This window comes from Rhineura floridana, chromosome 2, assembly GCF_030035675.1.
Source record: "Rhineura floridana isolate rRhiFlo1 chromosome 2, rRhiFlo1.hap2, whole genome shotgun sequence".
Classification (NCBI taxonomy): domain Eukaryota; kingdom Metazoa; phylum Chordata; class Lepidosauria; order Squamata; family Rhineuridae; genus Rhineura; species Rhineura floridana.
The window spans coordinates 83,053,285-83,076,143 of NC_084481.1; the positions used below are offsets into that span (position 1 = coordinate 83,053,285).

Genomic DNA, 22,859 nt, shown 5'->3' on the forward strand with positions numbered 1-22,859 from the left:
AAGTTCTCTAGTTCTTCTTTGGACCTCAGCCTTTGCGCTGGCATACATTTTTTTCTTAGCAGCACAGTTAATGTCTTTTTGCTATATCTGGAAGGCTTTCCTTTTCTTGTCAATTATATGTTCAATCTCACTATCATTCTCATCAAACCAGTCCTGATGTTTCTTACTTTGGTATCCAATAGTTTGTTCACATCCTGCAATAATGGAAGTCTTCAGTTTAATCCAGTGTGCCTCAACGTCTTCAGGGAGTTCCGTAGGTAGATGTTTCTTGAGAGTTGTTTGAAAGCAAGCTTGCTTAATTGGATCTTGAAGGGTGTAGATGTTCATTTTACGCCTTGGTTTTCTTCCTTGGAGCCTACGTTGAGGAACAATATTAATGGCCATAGTGGATCAAATTAATCTGTGATCTGTCCAGCAGTCATCGGCGCTCGTCATGGCCCTAGTGAGCACATCATGATGATCTCTGGCATGGACAATTAGGTAATCCAGGAGATGCCAGTGTTTCGACCCAGGGTGCTTCCATGATGTTTTAAATTTATCTTTCTGGCGAAAGAGTGTGTTTGTAATAACAAGATTATGCTCTGCACATTTAGTCAGAAGTAGAATGCCATTCAGGTTGCTATTGCCAACTCCTTCTTTCCCAATGGTTTCTGGCCATAAATCAAAATCACGCCCAACTCTTGCATTGAAATCGCCTAGGAGGATAATTTTATCCTCCTTAGGTATCTCTGATAAGATGATGTCCAGCTAGGTATAAAAAATTTCCTTGATGCCTTCATCAGCATCTAATGTTGGTGCATAAGCACTTAGAATAGTTGCCTGCTGGTTTTTGGCAAGTTTTAATCGGAGGGTTGAGAGTCGTTCATTAATTCCAGTAGGAACTTCCGACAAGAGCTTCACAAGATCATTTTAAGTAGCAAAGCCTACTCCATGTATTCGTCATTCTTGTTCAGGCAGTCCTTTCCAGAAGAAGGTGTAACCTCCTTTTTCTTCAGTTGTCCCTCTCCTGCTCTTCGAGTTTCTTGGAGGGCTGCTATGTCAATATTAAAACGTCTCAACTCCCTTGCAATGATGGCAGTCCTGCGTTCAGGATGTTCACTATCTGTATTGTCCAGCAATGTCTGTACATTCCACGTTCCAAAGTTCATTTGTCTTTTGCAACCGCTAAGTGGTGACAGAGTGGTAAGCGGCGGTAACGCAGCCGAAGCTCTGCTCACGGCTGCAGTTCGATTCCAATGGAAGGAGGAAGTCGAATCTCCAGTAAAAGGGGTTGAGGTTCACTCAGCTTTCCATCCATCTGTGGTCGGTAAAATGAGTACCCGGCATATGCTGGGGGGTAAAGAAAGGCCAGGGAAGGAACTGGCGATCCCACCCCATATATACGGTCTGCCTAGTAAACATCACAAGACATCACCCTAAGAGTTGGAAACGACTTGCACTATAAGTGCGGGGACACCTTTACCTTTACTTTAAGTGGTGACCCCACTGGATGCGGTGATCCAGTCAGGGAGAGAGATGAGGTAGACTATGTTTAGGGCACCTTTTGTAGCCCCCTCCCCATAAGGGGTGAGCAGAGTGGATCCTGAATAGGACTGCTCAGTCGTGGATACAGCCACTGAACTACTCAACTGCCTCGGTCCTTGAGCCAGGATGACTGAGTCTGTATCCACCACCCATCTGCCAGTCCATGACTAGGGGCTTCCAGATTTCACAGTCCTGTCCCCCTTGCCATTCGCCAATTGCCATGGGACTTTTGGTTTGGTCTGGTTTGGTTGGAAGATGCCTGTGCGTGAATTTGTTTTATGTGGGGAGATCAGTGCACGACGATCAACACACAGTCTTGACAGAAAAAGGCTTTGATCCAGTGGCATGGATACCACGACGATTGGAAGTCTTTTATCTGCTGCTGCCTTTGTCTGCCTTCACAGCCGTAACATACACATTGTTATCCTCCGCCTGTTCTGCCGTTGAGGACTTTCTTGGATCATTCTTTGTCTGATTACTCTCCCTTGACCTTACCGCCATGGGTGACCCTGCTGGGAGTACATGACTCCGGACAGCATCGCTCACAAGGTTCATTGGAACATGCAAGCCCACCCACCACGAGGATAGGATATCTAATGCACTGGTAATCAGCATATTAGATAGGTTTCCCGGGCAAATAGGAAAACAGGATTAAAAGAGAGCTGTAAAATGGCATGAGCTATACAGTGAGATCACAATAAATCTCAATTCGCATGTTAAGAACTATATAATAAACGGATGTGAGGCATAGATCTTCAGCACAGTTGTGTAAACACAAATGTATTTTTTGTTTTAAAGGGCATGTATATATTTCAGGACATCGGGCATAATCTAGAGAATGTTAGCCATGACAACGTTCCATTCAATAAGATTTAGGTTGGGTGCCTGCCTTTGGACACCTGTTTAGCAATATGAATGGCATTTGCAAGTATGGTAGTTTATGGTCATCTGTTTCCTCAAACAAAGGTGTAAGCAAATTTTTATATTCTACTATGTTTTTGCACATCCCTTCAAGTGTTGCATATGTGGCTGAGTTTCTTGCAGGAAACATTAGAGAGGACTTGAACCATGTCTTCTCAAACAGCTTACTCCATTTGTACCAGCTTAAATAACATGAAATCACCCCAAGGGCCCTCATTTTGAGTTTACTAGAATTTGGAGGCCAGATTCAAGAAGCATGAAAGTATTTGTTACAGAAATGTCAGTCTGTATATCCTTTAAGAATAATTGTCTTTATGCAACTCACTGAGTTCTATTAGCTCCCCAGTGGTGCTTGGTATTCCTTTAACAAGGTGGTAAAGGAGAAAAAAGGGCCTGTGGTTAAGTGCATTTATTGGGCTCTGGATTTAAATCCATGTCAGATACTGGCATCCTATTTAATGTAGCATAGTATAAAACATAATGAGTTGGACCCAGACTTTGTCATGTTAAAGTAGAAATTGAAATAAATGGGATGTAAGCTAGTCACAACTAAAAAATCCGATTGAGTTCAGTGGGTCTGCTCTAAGCATGTCTTGAACTGCCATCCTAACTCCACCCAACTAAAGGGCTTTGTGGAACAGCAAAGCTACTGCTGTATCCGCAGCCTGACTGCTCGCAGAAGGGTGGAGCAGGCAAATCTGTCCTGATCCCTGCACCATTTCCAGGTTGGTACAGCAATTCTGCCTGATACCAACTGGTGAGGGCTACAAGATGGGCTTGGGATTCATCAGCACTTACGGAAGCAAGCCTTGTATCTTAAGAAATGCTTTGTATACTTTCTCTTCCCAGATTTATTCTAGCCGAGATCTTGAAGAATCTATAAACAAAATCAGAGAAATCCTGTCTGATGATAAACATGATTGGGAACAGAGAGTAGTTGCGGTAAGCACTTCATTTTGTATGACTTTGTTAGGTAGTACAACTTGTCTAGCATGTATTTTCCCACTATTTTGTATCATGTGTGAGAGGGGACACTTGAAAGGTTGCCTGTCTGCCCATGGTATGGTGGAAAATAGCAACAGCCCTTTTGTACATATATATTTATGCAAATTGGAACTTACTTTCCTCTATTCAGAACCATTATATTATATCTTGGAAATTCTAGTTTTCTGCTGAGGGGCAAGGAAGGGAAAAGCCCCGGGGGGGGGATGGTTTTTAGTTCTTAGGTTTATAGAGAGATGTTCGAATAGGCCAAATTCTCCACATAGCTCTTAGCACTGGAACAAATGTAAAAATCAAATATGTTTTTATTCTCTCAGACTTGTAAATGTATATTAATGTTGTCTTTAACATGCTATTATTTAATGGCCTGGTTTGCATGTAACATTAAATCTTAGTTAATGTTCAACTGTGGTTTACCATGAATGACCAGCACACTGTTGCTCGCTGCACAAGAGTCCCCGCTGCACTGGGAGCAACAAGCTACCAGCCTTAGCCTGTTGTGTTGTCCAAATCTGGACTCATTGTTTGTTTTCTGTAAACAGTTGGTAAGCCAAGAACAAACCTTGACTTCTGTTCATGATTTATTTTGAGTGAAATAAACAATGAGCCCAGGTTTGCAAAACACAACCATCCAAGTCTTGTGGTTTGTTACTCTAATTGTGGAGTGGGGAGGAGTGAAGCGAGGACTCTTGAGCAGCATGCACCAGCACACGGCTCATTCACATCAAACCAAGGTAAACATTAACTATGGTTTAATATTATTTGTGGACCAGGCCATTGTATTTTATTTTGTTAAAAATAATAATAATACATGTATTCTGTTAATGGACCTCCTTCTCAATGCAGTCTCATTTCCCTCCAGAAATCAGACAGCTGTTAACTAATACTTCTGACATCGCTATTTTTAAATTCTTGATGTCCAACAGCTAAAAAAGATCCGGTCTTTATTGCTGGCTGGAGCTGCCGAGTACGATACTTTCTTTCAACACCTGCGCCTCCTTGATGGAGCATTTAAATTATCTGCTAAAGACTTACGGTCCCAGGTAGTGCGAGAGGCTTGTATCACGTTGGGGTAAGGAATACAGTCTATATATTCATTCTGTTTTGCAAATTGTTGTAACATGCAAGCTCGCAAGACCAGAGATGGGGAACTTGTAGCCCTCCAGAAGTTGGATTCTCAGCTCTCATCATCCCTGATTATTGACTGTGCTGGCTGGGGCTGATGGGAGTTGAAGTCCAAGAACATCTGGAGGGCCATAGATTTCCCATCCCTGTTTTATATCACCATTTCTTCATGTGGTCTTAATGGTCACTCCCTTCCGAAAATCTTTGTCTCCCGCCTTTATGGAAGCATGTAGAAGCACCATTGCAAGATAGGTCTACAGCTAGTTTATTACAAAACGTAGAATGATCAACTTACTGTTTTATATAAGAAAATGGGCAAGACTATTCCTAATTCCAGTGTCAAGCTATAACAACGGTTATTATAACTCCAGCTAATGCTTACATAGATATGTGAATGGACAATTACGTTCATTCATTCATTCATTCATTCATTCATTCATTCATTCATTCATTCATTCATTCATTTATTTATTTATTTATTTATTTATTTATTTATTTATTTATTTATTTATTGCGCTTGTACACCACCCCATAGCCGAAGCTCTCTGGGCTGTTTGCAGCAATCAAAAACATTAAAACAAATATACAATTTAAAACACATATTTTAAAAACAATTTAAAACAGAATTTTAAAATTTAAAACAATATAAAAACAATTTAAAACACATGCTAAAATGCCTGGGAGAAGTGCCTGGCAAATTCATTACAGCGGGCCTCAGATGGTTCTACCATGTCCCTGGAGCCAGAGTGTAATAGCCCCTGGACAATTCTGAAGAGCTCAGCTGGGCGGCAGATTGATGATTTGATAGTGACAGCAAAATATTGTTTTTTTGCTGCCTTCACTGCCCCTAAATACAGCTTACCTTAGGCACTTACCAGTGTATAATTGCATCCACTAGGAGTTCGCCTCCATCTGCACTCAAGCCATCTCCTATATTGTTTAATCGCTATCAGTGGGGTATACCATGGAGCCGTATGAACTCTACACAGGAGAGGGCGCTCAGGAGCAATCATGTCAACCACTCGGGTCATTTCTGTATTCCACAGTTCAACCAGGGTTTCAACAGGAGCGCCAGCCCTATCAGCCGGAAAACTCCCCAGAGCCCTTTGGAAACCATCCAGATCCATTAGTCTCTGGGGGCGGACCAACTTAATAGGTCCCCCACCCTTGCAGAGGGGAAAAGCCACTGTAAGTCTAAACTTCAGCAAGCAGTGATCTGTCCATGACAGAGGGACTTTCAGATCACCAACTCCATGTCCAGATGCAAAAACCAAGTCTAGAGTATGCCCTGCTACATATGCTGGGCCAATGGCATATTGGGACAGTGCCATGGTTGTCATGCAGACCATGAAATCCTGAGCCGCCCCGGATAAGGTGGCCTCGGCATGGATGTTGACATCCCCCAGAACCAACAGTCTGGGGGATCTCAACAGTACACCCGAGAACACCTCCGTCAGCTCAGCTAGGGAGTCTGTTGGGCAGCGGGGTGGGTGGTACACCAACAGAATCCCCAGTCTGTCCCGCTGACCCAACATAAGGTGCAAACACTCCAGACCAGTAGTCAGATGGACAGGGTGCTTGCAGAGGGAGATGGAGCTCCTATAGACCACAGCAACCCCCCCTCCCCGACCCTCAGGTCTACCCTGATGCTGGACCAGGTAGCCTGGTGGACATAGCTGGGAGAGACTGACTCCCCCATGCTCACCCACCCAGGTCTCGGTTATACATGCCAGATCGGCTGCCTCATCCACAATTAAATCGTGAATGAGGGAGATCTTATTATGCACCGATCTGGCATTTAGCAGCAGCATCCGGAGGCCTGAGAGCTGGCTGATAGGGCAACCAACAAACCTGCGGGTGTGAAGAGGACCAGAACAAGGCACAGCCATTAACTGCCTGGGCCGCATTCCCCCTACCTGGCAAGTCCTCCTCACAACGCCATATCTCCCTCGACCCGTCACTACACTAATTGGGGCCTCCTCAAATCTCCCCACTTGGCTCTGAGTCCTCTCTCCCAGGCACATAACTGAAGACCCAGAAAAAAGAAGAAAAGGCAGACAAAGCAGGAGCCACCTCAGCCAGCCGGCTTATGTATCCCCTCCAGAGATGGGACAGGTGGAAAAAATCAGCCACAGCTGGCTGAGTACCTGGGGCCTGGTCCTGCAAGGTGTGGCCCCCGCAGAGCAGAAGTCCAACTGGGAAAGGGTGGTGTTGGTTGGCAGCCAAGCAGCAGCAGCAAGCAGGCAGGCAGACAGCAGCAGCAGCAAATGGCTCTCTTTCCCTGGAAGGGATGGTGGTGTTCCCCTTCCTCCTGCAGGCAGCTGATCTTCAGTTTTTAATGTAGAAATTACTAATAGCTACCAGGACTGTTGGAGTCGGAGTCGGAAGCAATTTTGGGTGGAGTTGAAGTCGGTGAAATGTACAGACTCCGGCTTCAAAATAAATTTTGATTGACAAATTTTTAAAAATATAAATTCAAAATGTCAAAGAAGCTTCCCATGAAGTCAACTGTAGTTGAGCATTTCACCATAACTCAAGATGGAAAACATTTTGTGTGTCAGTGTATGACACAGGACCCAGATGAAGACAAATGCTGTGATCAGCGCATATTCAGGCAGTGATAAAAATGCTCCTATGGGAGCTTCCAGTTTAAAAAGACATTTACAGCCCTTTCCAGGGCTGTGGAGTTGGAAGCAATTTTGGGTGGAGTCAGAGTCGGAGTCGAAGGTTTGGCGTACTGACTCCACAGCCCTGATAGCTACTTATGTTCAATCCAAAACATGTCTCCTCTTCATTCTGTTTCCTAAACAATTTGCTGTGTTGCTTTATGCTATTCATAGTACGATTTTTATATAACTTTGGAGGAGCAACAGGACAAATGCATCATACAGGTGCTGATTCTAGTTGCTGCTTTCATGTGCAAGGTGAATGATTTCTTAATTTTACTGATTCAGAATATTGTTACTCTTAACCCTACTCTATCATCAAGCAGTGTGATCCAAAAGTCCTACTCTTTCTTGACCCTTATACAACTGCATGCTGTGCATTTAGGACCTTGTTCTTACTTTGAGTCATACATATATGATTCTAGATGGCCAGATCCTGTTTTTTTAATCTTAGACTTATTGCGGCACAATTATTGGTCCTGATTACTATAGCAATGCCATCCCTCTGCAATATTCCATTTACGATCATTTGGCTAATTTTCCGTGGAGCAAATATGAATTGATGCCATAGCAAAATCTGTCTCAGTGTATTTTGTTGCTGGCAGTTTAGCTCCAGTAAAAAGTTTCCAAGGCCTTATCTGCATACCTAAAGTGATTAAACAACCAGAAACCTCTCTAGTTGTTTACACATATGTATATTTGCATTGTGTTCAGTCTGAGACTGGAATATGCTGAATGCAGTTGGCAGTACTGTAGCATTGGAGTTTGTTCCCTGGTATTTCAGGGGTTCAGTACTCCATGAGTGATGCCGGAGCCCACAAGACCATTGACAGGGAGTCAAAGAATTTGTGCAGTTGTAGGAGTGAGTTGTTATTTTCATGTGCCTTCAAGTCAACTACGACTTATGGCGACCCTATGAATCAGTGACCTCCAACAGCATCTGTCATGAACCACCCTGTCCATATCTTGTAAGTTCAGGTCTGTGACTTCCTTTATGCAATAAATCCATCTCTTGTCTGGTCTTCCTCTTTTTCTACTCCCTTTTGTTTTCTCTTCTAGTGAATCATGTCTTCTCATTATGTGTCCAAAATATGATAACCTCAGTTTCATCACTTTAGCTTCTAGTGATAGTTCTGGTTTAATGTGTTCTAACACCCAATTATTTGTCTTTTTTGCAGTCCATGGTATGCGCAAAGCTCTCCTCCAACACCACATTTCATAGGAGTTTATTTTTCTCTTATCCGCTTTTTTCACTGTCCAACTTTCACATCCATACATAGAGATTGGGAATAACATAGTCTGAATGATCCTGACTTTGGTGTTCACGGATACATCTTTGCATTTGAGGACCTTTTCTATTTCTCTCACAGCTGCCTTCCCCAGTCCTAGCCTTCTTCTGATTTCTTGACTATTGTCTCCATTTTGGTTAATGACTGTGCCAAGGTATTGATAATCCTTGACAAGTTCAATGTCCTCGTTGTCAACTTTAAAGTTACATAAATCTTCTGTTGTCATTACTTTAGTCTTTTTGACATTCAGCTGTAGTCCTGCTTTTGTGCTTTCCTCTTTAACTTTCATCAGCATTTGTTTCAAATCATGACTGGTTTCTGCTAGTAGTATCGTATCATCTGCATATCTTAAATAATTGATATTTCTCCCTCCAATTTTCACACCTCCTTCGTCTTGGTCCAATCCCACTTTCCGTATGACATGTTCTGCGTATAGATTAAACAGGTAAGGTGATAAAATACACCCCTGTCTCACAAGGAACCGATCGGTTTCTCCATATTCTGTCCTTACAGTAGCCTCTTGTCCAGAGTATAGGTTGTGCATCAGGACAATCAGATGCTGTGGCACCCCCATTTCTTTTAAAGCATTCCATAGATTTCATGATCTACACAATCAAAGGCTTTACTGTAATGTATAAAGCACAGGGTGATTTTCTTCTGAAATTCCTTGGTCCGTTCCATTATCCAATGTATGCTTGCGATATGATCTCTGGGACCCCTTTCTATATCCAGCTTGGACGTCTGGCATTTCTCGTTCCATATACTGTATGGTAAGAGCCTTTGTTGTAGAATCTTGAGCATTACTTTACTTGCATGGGATATTAAGGCACTAGTTCGACAATTACTGCATTCCCTGGGATCCCCTTTCTTTGGAATTGGGATGTATATTGAACTCTTCCAGTCTGTGCGCCATTGTTTAGTTTTCCAGATTTGTTGACAAATTTTTGTCAGAATTTGGACAGATTCAGTCTCAGTAACTTGTAGCAACTCTATTGGTATGCCATCTATTCCTGGTGATTTGTTTCTTCCAAGTATTTGAAGAGCTGCTTTCACACCACATTCTAAAATTTCTGGTTCTTCATCATATGGTTCCTCCATGAATGTATCTGTCATCCTTGCATCTCTTTTATAGAGTTCTTCAGTGTATTCCTTCCACCTTCCTGTTATTTCATCTTGGTCAGTAAGTGTGTTCCCCTGATGATTATTCAGCATCCCTACTCTTGATTTAAATTTCCCTTTAATTTCTCTAATTTTTGGAATAGGGCTCTGGTTCTACCCTTTTTGTTGTCCTCTTCTATTTCTATATAATAACTATTATAATAGTTCTCTTTGTCCCTACAACCTAGTCACTGTATTGCTGCATTTAGGGTTCTAACTGTGTTTCTATCTCCTTTTGCCTTTCCTTTCCTTCTCTCTTTAACCATTTTAAGAGTTTCTTCAGTCATCCATTGAGGACTTCCTCTCTTTTTAACTAGAGGTATTGTCTTTTTGCATTCTTCCCTGATACTGTCTCTGACTTCACTCCATAGTTCTTCTGGTTCTCTGTCATCTAAGTTTAAAGCCTCAAAGCTATTCCTTATTTGATCTTTATATTCTTCTGGGATGTTATTTAAATTGTATTTTGGCATTACGATTGCTTTGTTCTTCTTTAGCTTTACTCTGATTTTCTATATGACCAGTTTATGATCTGTACCGCAGTCTGCTCCTGGTCTTGTTTTTGCAGTGAGTATGGAACTTCTCCATCTTCTGCTACCAATTATATCATCAATTTGATTCCTATAATGACCATTTGGTGATGTCCACATGTGCAGTCGTCTTTTCGGTTTCTCAAAAAATGTGTTTGCACAAAATAAATTATTAACTTTACAGATTGAATAAGTCTTTCTCCTGCTTTATTTCTATCTCCTAAGCCCCATTTCCCCATAGTTCCTAGTTCTTCTCTGTTCCCTACTTTTGCATTCCAGTCCCCCATGATTATCAGCACATCTTGTTTAGGTGTGTGATCAATTTCTTTCTGTACTTCTGTGTAAAATCTCTCCAATTCTTCTTCTTCTGCGTTTGCTGTTGGAGCGTAGACTTGGATGATGGTTATGTTGATAGGTTTCCCGTTAAATCTCATTGATATCACTCGCTCAGACCTTGCGTTATTGCTCCTAATTGCTTTTGCTGCACTGTTAAAGCAACCCTGTTTAATTTCTCATTTCCAGCATAAAATATTTTGTAGTTGCCTGATTGAAAATGTCCCATTCCCGTCCATTTTAATTCACTCACGCCAAGCATTGTAATGTTGATACGTTCCATTTCTTGCTTGACAATTTCTAACTTTCCCTGGTTCATGCTTCTCACATTTTCCATGTTCCTATTGTGTGTGTCATAGAATTCCGGACTCTCTTTTTGCAGCTGTGTGCATTAGCCTCTGGGCTTCCTTTTGGCTTTGACCCAGCTGCGTCATTAGTCATAGCACTACTCGTACTTGTCCTTTGTTCTTCCCCAGTAGCTTGGTGAGTGCCTTCTGACCTAGGGGTCTCATCTTCCAGCACTATCTCATATTGCATTTTGGATATTCTGTTCATAGGGTTTTCATGGTAAGAGGTATTCAGAGGTGGTTTACCATTGCCTTCCTCTTGAGTTTGGATGCATCTTAGTCTGGTGTCTCAGCTTTGACCATTCCACCTTGGGTGCCCCTGCTAGGAGTCTAGCCTCTTGGTCTAGACTCCTAATGGCATTGCTCTCAGCTTCTTCAACACTCTCAAACCCCCTCACCACATTAAGGTGTGCATCCTAGAGATGAGGGGAACATAACAAGTTATTTTATGTAGATGAAGCATTGATTATACTGAATAACTAACAGAGGAAGGAAGGTGGCTGAAAGTATCCAGGGCAGGAGGAAGACAAAAGTAATAAATCTCTTAACTGTCTGTGTGATTGTTCCATCACACATGTGGTCAAAGAAAGTGGAAGGGGTCATTGAAAATTTAACTATCACTCAATTTGCCCAATCCAGCATAAAGTTAAACATAATATCTTTTGTAGATAATGTTTTTTCTAAATTGTACAAAACATACAATGAAACAGTGTATCTGCAAGGGTCACTGGAATTTTGAAATTGATGATGGTGACAAAATTTGGCAAACAGCAGCATTCTAAAAACACGGAGAAAAACCAGTGCGTAAGTTGTGGGAGTGGTCTCTTAATGAAATCCACAGTGACTTCCTCCCCAAATTTTAGCCCAAGAATGTTTTTTTTAAAAAAAACAGCCTTTAAGGGAGCTAGCACAAAGTGTAAGGGAACCAGATTTCATCTCTTCCCCACAGCCTTCATAATTTGAGCACTGAAAGAGATAAGTTTGAAACAAAGGCTACCTTTATTGAGTTGGCAAAAAGAGGACTGTAAACAAGAAGGACATTCCTATTAATGTTGTTTCTAGAAAGGAATAGCTGTTCTTGGCTTAAGTGCCTAAAATCTTCCTATGTCTTCCTTTATGTCTTACCTGTAAGCCAAGTGTTACATTATTGTTAATATATTAGGAAGCAGAACTTTTTTCAAATGGAAAGCTATAATACTGTCTCTAGGTTCAAAGAGAGTTCAGGGTGAAAGTTCAGATCATTCCTTTGGTCTGGTCTTCCCATTGGTGTAGTAATTCCACACTGGAGTCTGTTGGACTCTAGGGCACTTTTAATAGCAGCTCTAAAATTTACAAATGTCAAGATGAGATGGAAAGCTTATGAGAAGGATGGAGCTGAAACGACAATGCTGGAAACCAAGCAATTTAGCTGTGCCCTCTGGGCTGATCTCTTAACAGCGTGACAGTGGCCTGCGCTGATTCTGTCGCTCAGTAAAACACATATGAAATATAAAGTATATAATCTATTAGAAGAAATAGGAAATGTTTGGTTAACTGTATTCCTAGAACGGCATTTTTGTAATCTGTTGATAAACGTGAAAGTAGCAGAATAGCATATGATCGTCTTGACCTGCATATTCTTGTGACTTTTTTTTAATTTCAGGCATTTGTCGTCAGTCTTGGGTAACAAGTTCGACCATGGTGCAGAAGCCATCATGCCAACAATCTTTAATCTCATTCCCAACAGTGCCAAAGTCATGGCCACTTCTGGTGTAGTAGCTGTAAGCTTAATTATCCGAGTGAGTATGTCTCAAGGCAAATATGAATTGTGAACATTTTTTGTAAGAGTGGTAGAGGTGATACAAACATTGAAAAACAATCCAATTAACAGTTCAGCAAAATCCTAAATGGCATAGCGTCTGGCAGTCAAGAAGAGAGTTGATTCGGACTTCCGGGAAGGGTGACTTAGCCTGTGCCTGCTTTTGAGACGGGCTCCTGCCTCAAAAGAAGCTTATTCAGATATATCAGTCAGTTTTTTCTTTTTTTTTTTGACTGATTAAACTTCTCCCGGGTAGGGAGAAACGAAGAGATTAACCTCAAAGCCTATTTTTGTTGGGACGACCAGATCTCATTAATTTATGGGACGAGGTCCAGCCGACGAAGGTGGGACGGATTTTTAACAGCAAGCTCTATCTGATAAAGCGAACGTTCACCTTATCTTCTAAGAGAGAACGCACTAACAGGCAAGCACCCTTCTTTCTATATTTTTCTTTTACTTGACTTAAATTGTTGCTGTTTAAAAGAGATTTGCCAGATTGATCAGTTTTTGACATCTCACTGGGGAGCCATAACTTCTCTCTGCTACGCACTAATTAATAGCTTATCTCTGTTTTTGTTGCAAAAAGCTGTCCTGGATTTGCATTCTAAAGATATACACAGAAGAGGGATTTCTATTCCAGATTTTTATTTTGAAAAATATTATACTGTTTTGAGACTACTCTCTTTTTGGTCTATTTTATTTTGACGAATCTGTTTCTTGACGATTGCCATTAATTGTTTCGATCCTGGGAACTGCATTTTGTTTACTTAACTATTGGAGAGATAAGGCTGTCTGCTCTGTTTATACTGTGATGTCACCAAGTTTGGAGTATTAACCCAATTGTTGCTGAAATAAGAAGTGGTTTTCCTATATTTTTCTTTTAAAATGGCAATTAAGAAAGTGGCTGAAAATCTGGAAATAACTATGTTTCAGAAAATAATGGATGAGATTGAGATAATGAAAATTGAATTGAGTAAAATGAAGCAGGAGATTAAAGATATAAGGGTCCCTGTGAGAGAGGTGACCCTGGAAGGGGTCCCTGTGAGAGAGGAGACCCCGGAGATTGGAACAGGGGTCCCTGTGAGAGAGGTGACCCTGGAGACTGGAATAGGGGTCCCTGTGAGAGAGGAGATCCCGGAGATTGGAACCAACGTGGAACAGGAACAAGATTTGGAGTCTATGGACTTTAGAAATAAAATCTATTGTTTGGAACTCAATGTTATCTCTGAAGAAATGAATGAAGATTCTAGAGATAAAGTTATCAATGGCATGGATAATCTTCTGGATTGGAATGATGTGATGGAGCCCAATATAGAGAAAATCTATGGAATTAACTGCAGCCATGTGACAATGGAAAAACTTTTAAGAGATGACCCAGTGTATTTTGAAAAAAAGAACAGAGATATGATTTTACAGCAGTATTTCAGCAACCTATTCAGAATGGATGGCAAGAAAATATTTGGGATAGAGGTAATCCCCATCAGACTCTTACTATATGACTATGGCTTTGACAGCAAGATTATTATGGAATACTGATAATGGAAGATTGGATATTGAAATTACTGGACTTAACAAGACTACTGAAGATGGAAGATGGAAAATGGAACTAATAGAGATAATAGAACAATGGCTACTGAAATTATTGAACCTAACAGATTCTGATGTGATGGATTAATTGAAATGTTTATTTTGACTATGGTTATGACAATAAGATTATCATAATTAGTAATGAGATGGATTAATCGATATGCTTATCTGGAAAAAAAAATTGATAGATATATTTCTTAAAGAATTGAAACCTCTCTTTGACTTTTTGTGGAAAGAATAAAGTAATGTTTATGAGATTTGATGATTAAGTAAGATAACTACTGGAGGAAAGTGATTTTATAATATGACTTAAGAGACAGGATTGTTATATATTATAGACTTATAACTGATTTGATCTTTGACAAATGGGAAGTCAATATTTTACTCTTTATTTTTTATTTTTGTTTTTTTTTTCTTTTTTTCTTTTTGTTTAACTATTTTTGATTTTGTTTTTTGTCTTTGAATGTTTTATGATTTTGTCTTGTATGTTTTATGAAAATCTGAATAAAAATTATTGAAAAAAAAAAAAGAAGAGAGTTGATTCACTTGTTGATATGTACTGTGGGGGTACACACGTGCTAATTTCTACAGTGTTCCTTCATAGAACATAGATAAATTGTGAACTGTCAAAGCTAAGAAAGCAAATGATTTAGCCGTGCCCTCTGGGCTTCTCTCTAACAGTATGACAGTGGCTAAATTCATTACTTGTTAAATTTCAATGAAAAATAAAGCACATCATCTGTTTAGGAAGATGATGGACATTTGCAGAAAATCAGAACTCACAATGAAAAAGCGGGCACGCACAAATATCTGAATTCCTACCATGTATTTGGGCTTTGTTGATGATCCCCAGCTATTTACTTAATTTTAATTTAACTTTTATTTACTGTAAGTGAAGGAGAAACAAAACCATATCCAATTCCATGTAAACTTCAATAGTAAAAGGTCCATAGTTGTACAATTACAGATTCTGTGGAGGCAAAACTAATAAGCACAGGGCTGTGTTTTTTTTTTAACAAAATATGTGCCAAGAAAATGGATTTTTCTATGACTTGTATAAATTATGGCAATTAAAATGTATGTATGTATTTGTTACATTTAAATTTCATCTTTCTTACAAAGCATCTAAAGGTTGTGTACACGATTCTCCCTTTTTATCCTCACAACAAACCTGTGAGGTAGGTCAGGCTAAGAGATGCAGTGATTGACCCAAGGTCCCGCAGTGAACTTCATTGCTAAGCAAGAACCTGAACCTGGGGCTCCCCAGTTCTAGTCTGAGATTCTAAGCATTATACCACACTGGCATATATCTGCTTATTTTATTTATTTATTTTAGTCATTGTGAGGGGCAGAGGGGCATGTTTGGCACTTAAACCTTGTTCATTGTGCCTCCTGTAATCAACCACAATATTTTCATTTTAACATCCACACTTTAGAACTGTTTGCTTTCAATAATCCTCAAGGTTTACCTGTTGTTGTTCATTCCCTAGCATACACACATCCCTCGGCTAATTCCCATCATCACCAGTAACTGTACTTCCAAATCTGTTGCAGTTAGAAGGTGAGTTTTTTTTTCTTGATCCAATGGTTTAGGAAACTGAAATTTAATACTGTTGCATAGAAAATTCTCCTTTTGTCTTGGAGACACATTTAATATCTTCTAGTCAACCAATGTCTTAATGTTTGGATTGGCCTCCTAGAACAAAAATCTACAGAGTCATACATAATAATGAAGTGGAAAACATGCCTCTTGTTTAAATCAGCTAGCATTTAAAATGCAGGATGTGAGCTTTAGATGTCAGACAGAAATCCTATTCAGGCTGTATATTTAGGATTAGGAAATTAAAAAAAATTTTTTTACTTGTTAACTAGTTGTAGTGATAAGGTTTACCCATCCCTCAGGGTTGAAGACTCAAGATGTATGGAGGAAGTTGTTAGTTAATATCCTTGACACCTTTGAGCATTTATTTTAAGTTGTTGCTGATGCTTCTTAATTGGCACAATCTACATTCTAGATGCCTCACAGAATATAGAAATGATATAATTGGTGTCTCGAAGGCTTGCATTTTAGCCTAGGTACACAATTCTTTCATGGATTCAATAGTAAACGGACAAGTTTTCTGAATTTGTCAAGCATTATTTCCTTTTTGTGGTATGTATTAAGGACTCTAGGAAGGGAGATAGGGATATGTCCATTGTTAATTCAATTAGCAACCTTGTAGTGATTCTGGATTTGGAATTGGGATAAATGTGATGGCAGGAAAGACCTTTTTACTACTTCTGTTTGGTGATGAGTCTTCACCCTGTTCTTGGTAACTGTTATTCATGTATTTGGCCTGATTTGCACAACACAGTAAGCCAAATTATGGCTTACTTTGAGTGGAAAAAATGTTCACGGAGAGGAGCGAAGCAGTTATTTTGCTCTTCTCTGGCATTTTTTACCATCTATAAGCCCTTGGTGTCCAGCATGGTTGCCACTTGCCACATGTGGCGAACTAGCTATTAACTTGTGGCGAATTGGTGCTTTACTTGTGCTGCTTATTTTTTAAAATAAAATTCTTTTATACATGTATCAGTTCAAAAAAGTGTCTATCCTCTACCCTTAACATTCACATATTTGTCTTTGGGTCCTATATCTTTTTCCGATTTTGAAAACTACAGAACTCATGTAAGATCCATTTCACTTTGACACCTACAATTCACAACTATTTCAAGAGCTTATGAGGCTTCTTTCTTTAGAGAGGTACCTTTTCAAAATGGATATGATTTTACTTCAAAGTGCTCAACATTTGAAAGATAATTCAGTTGTTACAATGTGGACTCATATTTTAAATCCAGATGAGTTCATGGTTCTAAATACTGTTATTTCAAAACTGTTTTCAATTTTTGGTTCAGCATGGCTGTGCGATTCAACTTTGGTAAAATTGTAAGATCAAAATATAGGTTGCCGATATTGGATGAACATTTGGAGTCTGAGTAGAGTTGTAGTCTAACTGATTTTATTCCTGCACTCCTTACTGAAAAGATGTGTCCGATTTCTCCCTTGTTCTATCAATAAATAATTCCAAACATTAATGTTTATTTTTCTACCCTCAAAAATAAAGTTTAAAATCCCTGTTTTGTTGTGTGGTGAAAATGTTAACACATTTGTCACAATTTTGGAAGTGTGAAAAAACTGTTGGACACTTTTTCTATAAGCAGTATCTAGGACCAGCCAGAGGTACCCACTTAAAAATAAGATCCAAGCTCACAGTTATGGCGCACAGAATGCTACACCAGCTGCACCATGGCTACAGTAGAAATTTGCTGAAGCCTAAGCATTTTCCAGAAGCATATTTTCTTCTGTAGAACTGAAGTTTAGTTAAGCTAGTGTGAAGTGTGTGTGTGTGTGTGTGTGTGTAATTAAGTGTAACCTAATTAATGCTCATTTCCCATGTTTGTTCATATTAGGCGCTGTTTTGAATTTTTACATTTACTTTTACAAGAATGGCAAACACACTCCCTGGAAAGGTAAGATGTGGGTATTATAACAGAGGAAGCATACTTCCTCTCTAATCTTTTGGGGGTTTTGGTGGGGAGAGAATCCTCTGATGGACTTGGGGACATTTGCAAGGAGAAGACCAGCTCTGTCGGTCTCTTTACTCCTGCAAGTATCACAAGGCAATGGCTATTCCATCAGGCTACAGCTGAGGGAGAGAAGAAAGGCAGGGCCATTCCATCGGCTCTGCTGGGAGAGCAGCTCCATTTGGCTTCTTCCCCTGAACTGTTTTCATTCTAGCTGGTCATCATAAAAACTACTATATTACTTTCAGAATTGTACCTGAGTTTGCTTGCTTCCCTTTTTATTCCTTTTCCTCCCCATTTATGTTATAATTTTTAGATTGTAAGTCTTCAGGCTGGGTCTGTCTGTTTTTATTGATCTTATGTAAACTGCTGTTGAAACCTTTTTGATTGAAGAGCAGTGTAAAATACTTTAAACAAACAAAGAGGAGACAGGCACAAAGGAAGGGGGTGTCAATTAAACCTTTTTAAAACTAGAGTGTCACTAGGATTGTTGTATGATAAAACTGCTGAGTAGTGAAACATTTAAAAGTTTAAGCCAGCTTGGTTGCAGAGAAGATTTTCCTTTGAACGTGGTTTATAAGCCAGGATATAGGAGAATTTGCTTGTCAGCCAGCCTTGTTACTTATGTGATAGCATATCCTTTCCAGAAATTTGCAGCTAACTTTGGTAGATAAATGAGAACTGAATTCTAAGAATCTGCAGGGGTGCAGAGCATAAGGAGACTGTCACAGTAGCTTAAAAGATGTTGCAATTCTCAGTCAAGTTACAGAGACAGCAGCCACCCTTCTTGGCCTTCTTAAAATTGTCCCTTAGGAGATGAGACAGCTTTCATATATTATATCATGCTGACAGGATACGTCTTTCTGTCTTGGGAACATTGGGTGAATCTTCATCTACTTGCTGCCTAATGCCTTATGGCAGAAAAGATCTTAAAAACGAAGAAGAAAAGAAGCAGCATAGTATCTTCCTTAGAACTGCATGGGCTGGGCTGAGAGTTCATTTAACCAAATTTGGCATTGCACACCTGCAATGAGAAGGAAAACAGGTTGCACATTTTGGGAGATACTGCATTCAAAAATGAATGAGGTACATCTCAGTTCACCCTTCACTTTCTCATTGAGGAAGGAGAATGAAATGTACAGGTATGGTTTTCCCCTGGAGATGAATAAATAAAGTAGGACTGTATCTCCCATCACTATGTCTATCTTCCCTCACACCACATGATACCTCACTGGTTCTGTATCACCCAAGTCTGTCTCTAGGGCTTTTGTGATGGTTTAATCTCACCCAAACTGACCATTTTCCTTTTCCTCATAGGAGCAGGACAATAGACTTTGACCTTACTCAGACATAGTGCTAAGCCAAACCATCACTTAGTGCAAATGTGTGGGTTGCTGGAGAGGAGAAAGGGGTCGCTTTGTTCCTCCTCCAGTTGTTCTGCTGCTCTTCACTTAGGTTTGCTTAAGTGCATCCTCCGAATTCAGGCTTGTGCTTTAGTTTTCCCAAACAAACCACAACCCATAAGACCAACCTTAATTACAGCTCTGAAGAGAGCTACAGCACATCCCCAGTTCAGACAACACATTAAGCTACACCATGGCTTAGTTTAGTGCAGCAGCAGAACAACTGGATAAAGAGCAAGGTGACTGAGATCTCCTTTGTGGGAGTGCACACCTTTACTCACGTTATGTGTGATCCGAGCCATTGAATTGTTTTGAAATCTTTGTCTCCTGAGCAGTTGTAATTTGTGAACATTTGGTGTCACAAACTCAATACACTATAGATTATGATACCAAAGACATTTGTTCCACAAAAAACCCGATTAATTCCTATATGGCTTCAGTGGCATATGTGCATTTTAGCATCTCTATACTTTTTATGCTTCTGTGGTTTCCAAGTAACTAAGGATTGACCTCTTAAGAACTTTTCTTCGCATTTCTAATGCAAGAGAATCAAGTGCAATAAAGCTGACTGGCACGAACGAATGAACATATTCTCAAAAAGGATATTGTGTAGAATTCTGGGCTTAGCAAAGCATGCACTTTTTATTCTGACAAGCTGGACAAACTTCTTATGGGCTCTAAGTGCAGTGGTGTCGGAGTGTTTTTGCCCCCCTCCTTTAATAGGTAAATGATGTTTTTTTCTAATTTCAGGCATATATCAGTATTGGCTGAAACAATAAAAAAGGGAATCCACGATGCTGACTCTGAAGCACGGATAAAAGCCAGAAAGTAAGTGGGCATCTTTTTCTATCCAGTGATTCCGCCAAGGAGCATAATATGTTATGTGCTGTGCAGTTTAATTCAAGGCTTTAAAAATCTGTGAAAGTTTCATGAAATTTGATGTGTCTTAGTAAGGGACAAAATCACATCTTCAGCAACTCGCATGCAAGGGAGTGTGTGTGTGTGGGAGAGACAGACTGCTGTTTTTAGTAGTGCAATAAAGTATGCATTTTTTTCTGGTCATGACTCAAGACAGCCATCCTATGCACACTTATCAGGAAACATGTCCCATTGAACTCCATGGAACTTGCTACTGGGTAGCCATGCTATAGGACTGTATTGTAAATTAGTAATTGTTTTGGTCCTTGTTGGTTTAGAAGATTCATGCGTGCATTATCATGCATGCATTGTTGGTTCAAAGATTCATGCGTGTTCTCGCATACAGGAGAGTTGATTTGATTTAAAAAATCTCTTTGTTCAGTGGTTTTGAAAGGTTAGATATTTGTATTCCAAGGGTTGCTGGTATTTACAGAGTTGCGGTTTGTAATTTCATTCTGTTACCACCCAACACCTTCTTCTGGTTTCCCTGTAAAGCTCTTTTCCTGCCAAAACATTAAATTTAGTGAGAAAAAAATGGCCCGGGTTGCATGTGACATTAAACCATAGTATAAACATTGCAAACAAGGTTGCACAATGTTCAAAAGTTGTTGCTACACTCCTCCTTTTGTCCTGCAGCTGCCAGGAAACAACCCAGAGTCTAGTTTGTTATGGTGCCTGAACCCAGGCTCGTGGTTTGTTTCTCGCCAGACAAACAAGTAATTTACTGCTTATGATTTGTTTTGGAGGATCAAGCAGTGAGACTAGGTTCAGATGTAATGACAAGCCACACTGCCTTGTTTCCTGGTGGCATGGCAGGAGCAAGGCAGGACCAAAGTGAGAACTTCTGAGTAGCATGCACTGATCATGTTAAACCATAGCTTTTAATTATGGTGTAATATGACATCCTATAGAATCCTGTGCTCATGCTTCACTTGCCTTGTATTCGCTGAAGTTGGCTTATATGAATGATTTGTGCCTGCTAAAGAAATGCTTTCTAGAACTGCAAACTCTAACCCAAAGCTGCTGGGTAAATTCTGTTAAATCTACTCTGTCTGCTTATGGGATCAATGCGGAAGTTTTACCTACCTCTCTTCTGCTAGAGTTAAACAGCTGTTCAAAGAAAGAATCCATCTTTATTCTAAATGGTGGGACCTCTATTCAACTACCCAAATGTCATATTCTATTTGGTACCCACTATATAAAGCAACATTTGGCAAGGAGCAATACTTCATATTTCTGACAGTGGCATCCCTGAGAAAATCATTCACAGCTTTACAACTTCGGACTATGCCCTCTGCTTTTCTGGATGGGAGGTTTTCTAACATTCCAACCCAACAAAGGGTTTGTATCTGTTAATCTGGTGAAGTTGAGGACATTTTACATTATTTACTAAGCTGCCCCCTATATAAGTCCCCAAGGTTAAAATTTCTTTCCTACGTCCTTCGCTCCTTGTCAAATAGACCTCCCCTGGAGCAGAATTGCATTCTGCTAGCAAGCAATGATATATTTATAACTACTCAGATGGCAAAATTTGCTCTAGCTGCGGGAAAAGTAAGAGTTAGATACCAAAAACACCTTGTGGGGTGAGTGGGATGTGCCCCAGCGCTATTATGACTGTAGTATTTATACACTAAGACATGGGGTGGGTCAGGGTATCTTTCGCTCGGGAGAGGAAATTTTATTTGAAATGTATTCTTTTACTGTATGTTGTTGAACTGTGTTTTGTTAAAATATGACTTGTATTTTAATATGTATTTTGTATTTTCCTTTGACTTTTTTTTAAATTGTGGTAGCCTATGGCTCTGAGCAATAAAGATTCATTTCATTTCAATATGATATGTGAACTGGACCAATACGTGTAAGCATAAATAATTCTGTGGATTTCATAAGCTATCCTCCCTGCCCCCTGGTGGTTCTGGTTTTTGTCTGGAATGCACAGCATCCTGTCTGGGCTTAAGGTTGTTTTAATACATTATGTTCAATTATCTGTTTGAAATTTTATCCTCAGGTGTTACTGGGACTTCCACAGCCATTTTAGTCGAGAAGCAGAACACCTGTTTAATTCATTGGAATCCTCATACCAGAAAGCGCTCCAGTCTCACTTGAAGAACTCTGATAGCATCGTGTCATTGCCTCAGTCTGACCGCTCCTCTTCTAGCTCCCAGGAGAGTCTCAAGTAAGCCCTTACATCTACTTCTTTTTCTTGCTACCACATTGTTAATGGTAACCAACTATTAACCTGTCTTTCTTGCATTTTCAATACATCCAACTTCATTTGGTTGATTTGGTACCACTCTTGGCTTCTAAGAAATTCTTACGAGGCTTCCTCTATATGAACTCGATCTAATTGTCCTAATCTCATATATCATCAAAAACATAGCTTACATTTGTTTGTTCATTTTAGGTTTTTTTTAATTCCACTTCTCTTTATGAATCATTTGAAGTGGCTTCCAGTAAACAGTCAAAATACAAAAATAATAGAAAAGCAATAAGCATTCAAAATGAGTCCACAATCCACAGCAATGATAAAAAGAGTGTCTAAAGTGGAATCTGATTCTATCAGGGCAAACAGGAAAAAAGCCCAGAGGTCACCAGACTACCCCAAAGGGCTCCCTAAAATGCAACATTTTAATAAAGCAATGAAAAGAACTTAAATCCACGCTGGCTTCCCTGGGGAGAATGTTCCTTCACGCTGGT

The 22,859-nt window shown here is 39.9% G+C and overlaps 1 protein-coding gene across 9 annotated transcripts in view; it reads left to right on the forward strand.

Moving 5' to 3' along the window:
* Nucleotides 1-22,859, forward strand: part of CLASP1 (cytoplasmic linker associated protein 1) — a 311,886-nt gene that overhangs the window by 151,352 nt on the left and 137,675 nt on the right. For all 9 annotated transcript variants that reach the window (XM_061609140.1, XM_061609147.1, XM_061609143.1 and 6 more), the window contains 7 exons: nucleotides 3,295-3,387; nucleotides 4,374-4,519; nucleotides 12,535-12,670; nucleotides 15,768-15,838; nucleotides 17,728-17,787; nucleotides 19,995-20,072; nucleotides 22,171-22,338. In XM_061609140.1, coding sequence (XP_061465124.1) covers nucleotides 3,295-3,387; nucleotides 4,374-4,519; nucleotides 12,535-12,670; nucleotides 15,768-15,838; nucleotides 17,728-17,787; nucleotides 19,995-20,072; nucleotides 22,171-22,338 — 752 coding nt within the window. The remainder of the gene's footprint in view (nucleotides 1-3,294; nucleotides 3,388-4,373; nucleotides 4,520-12,534; nucleotides 12,671-15,767; nucleotides 15,839-17,727; nucleotides 17,788-19,994; nucleotides 20,073-22,170; nucleotides 22,339-22,859) is intronic.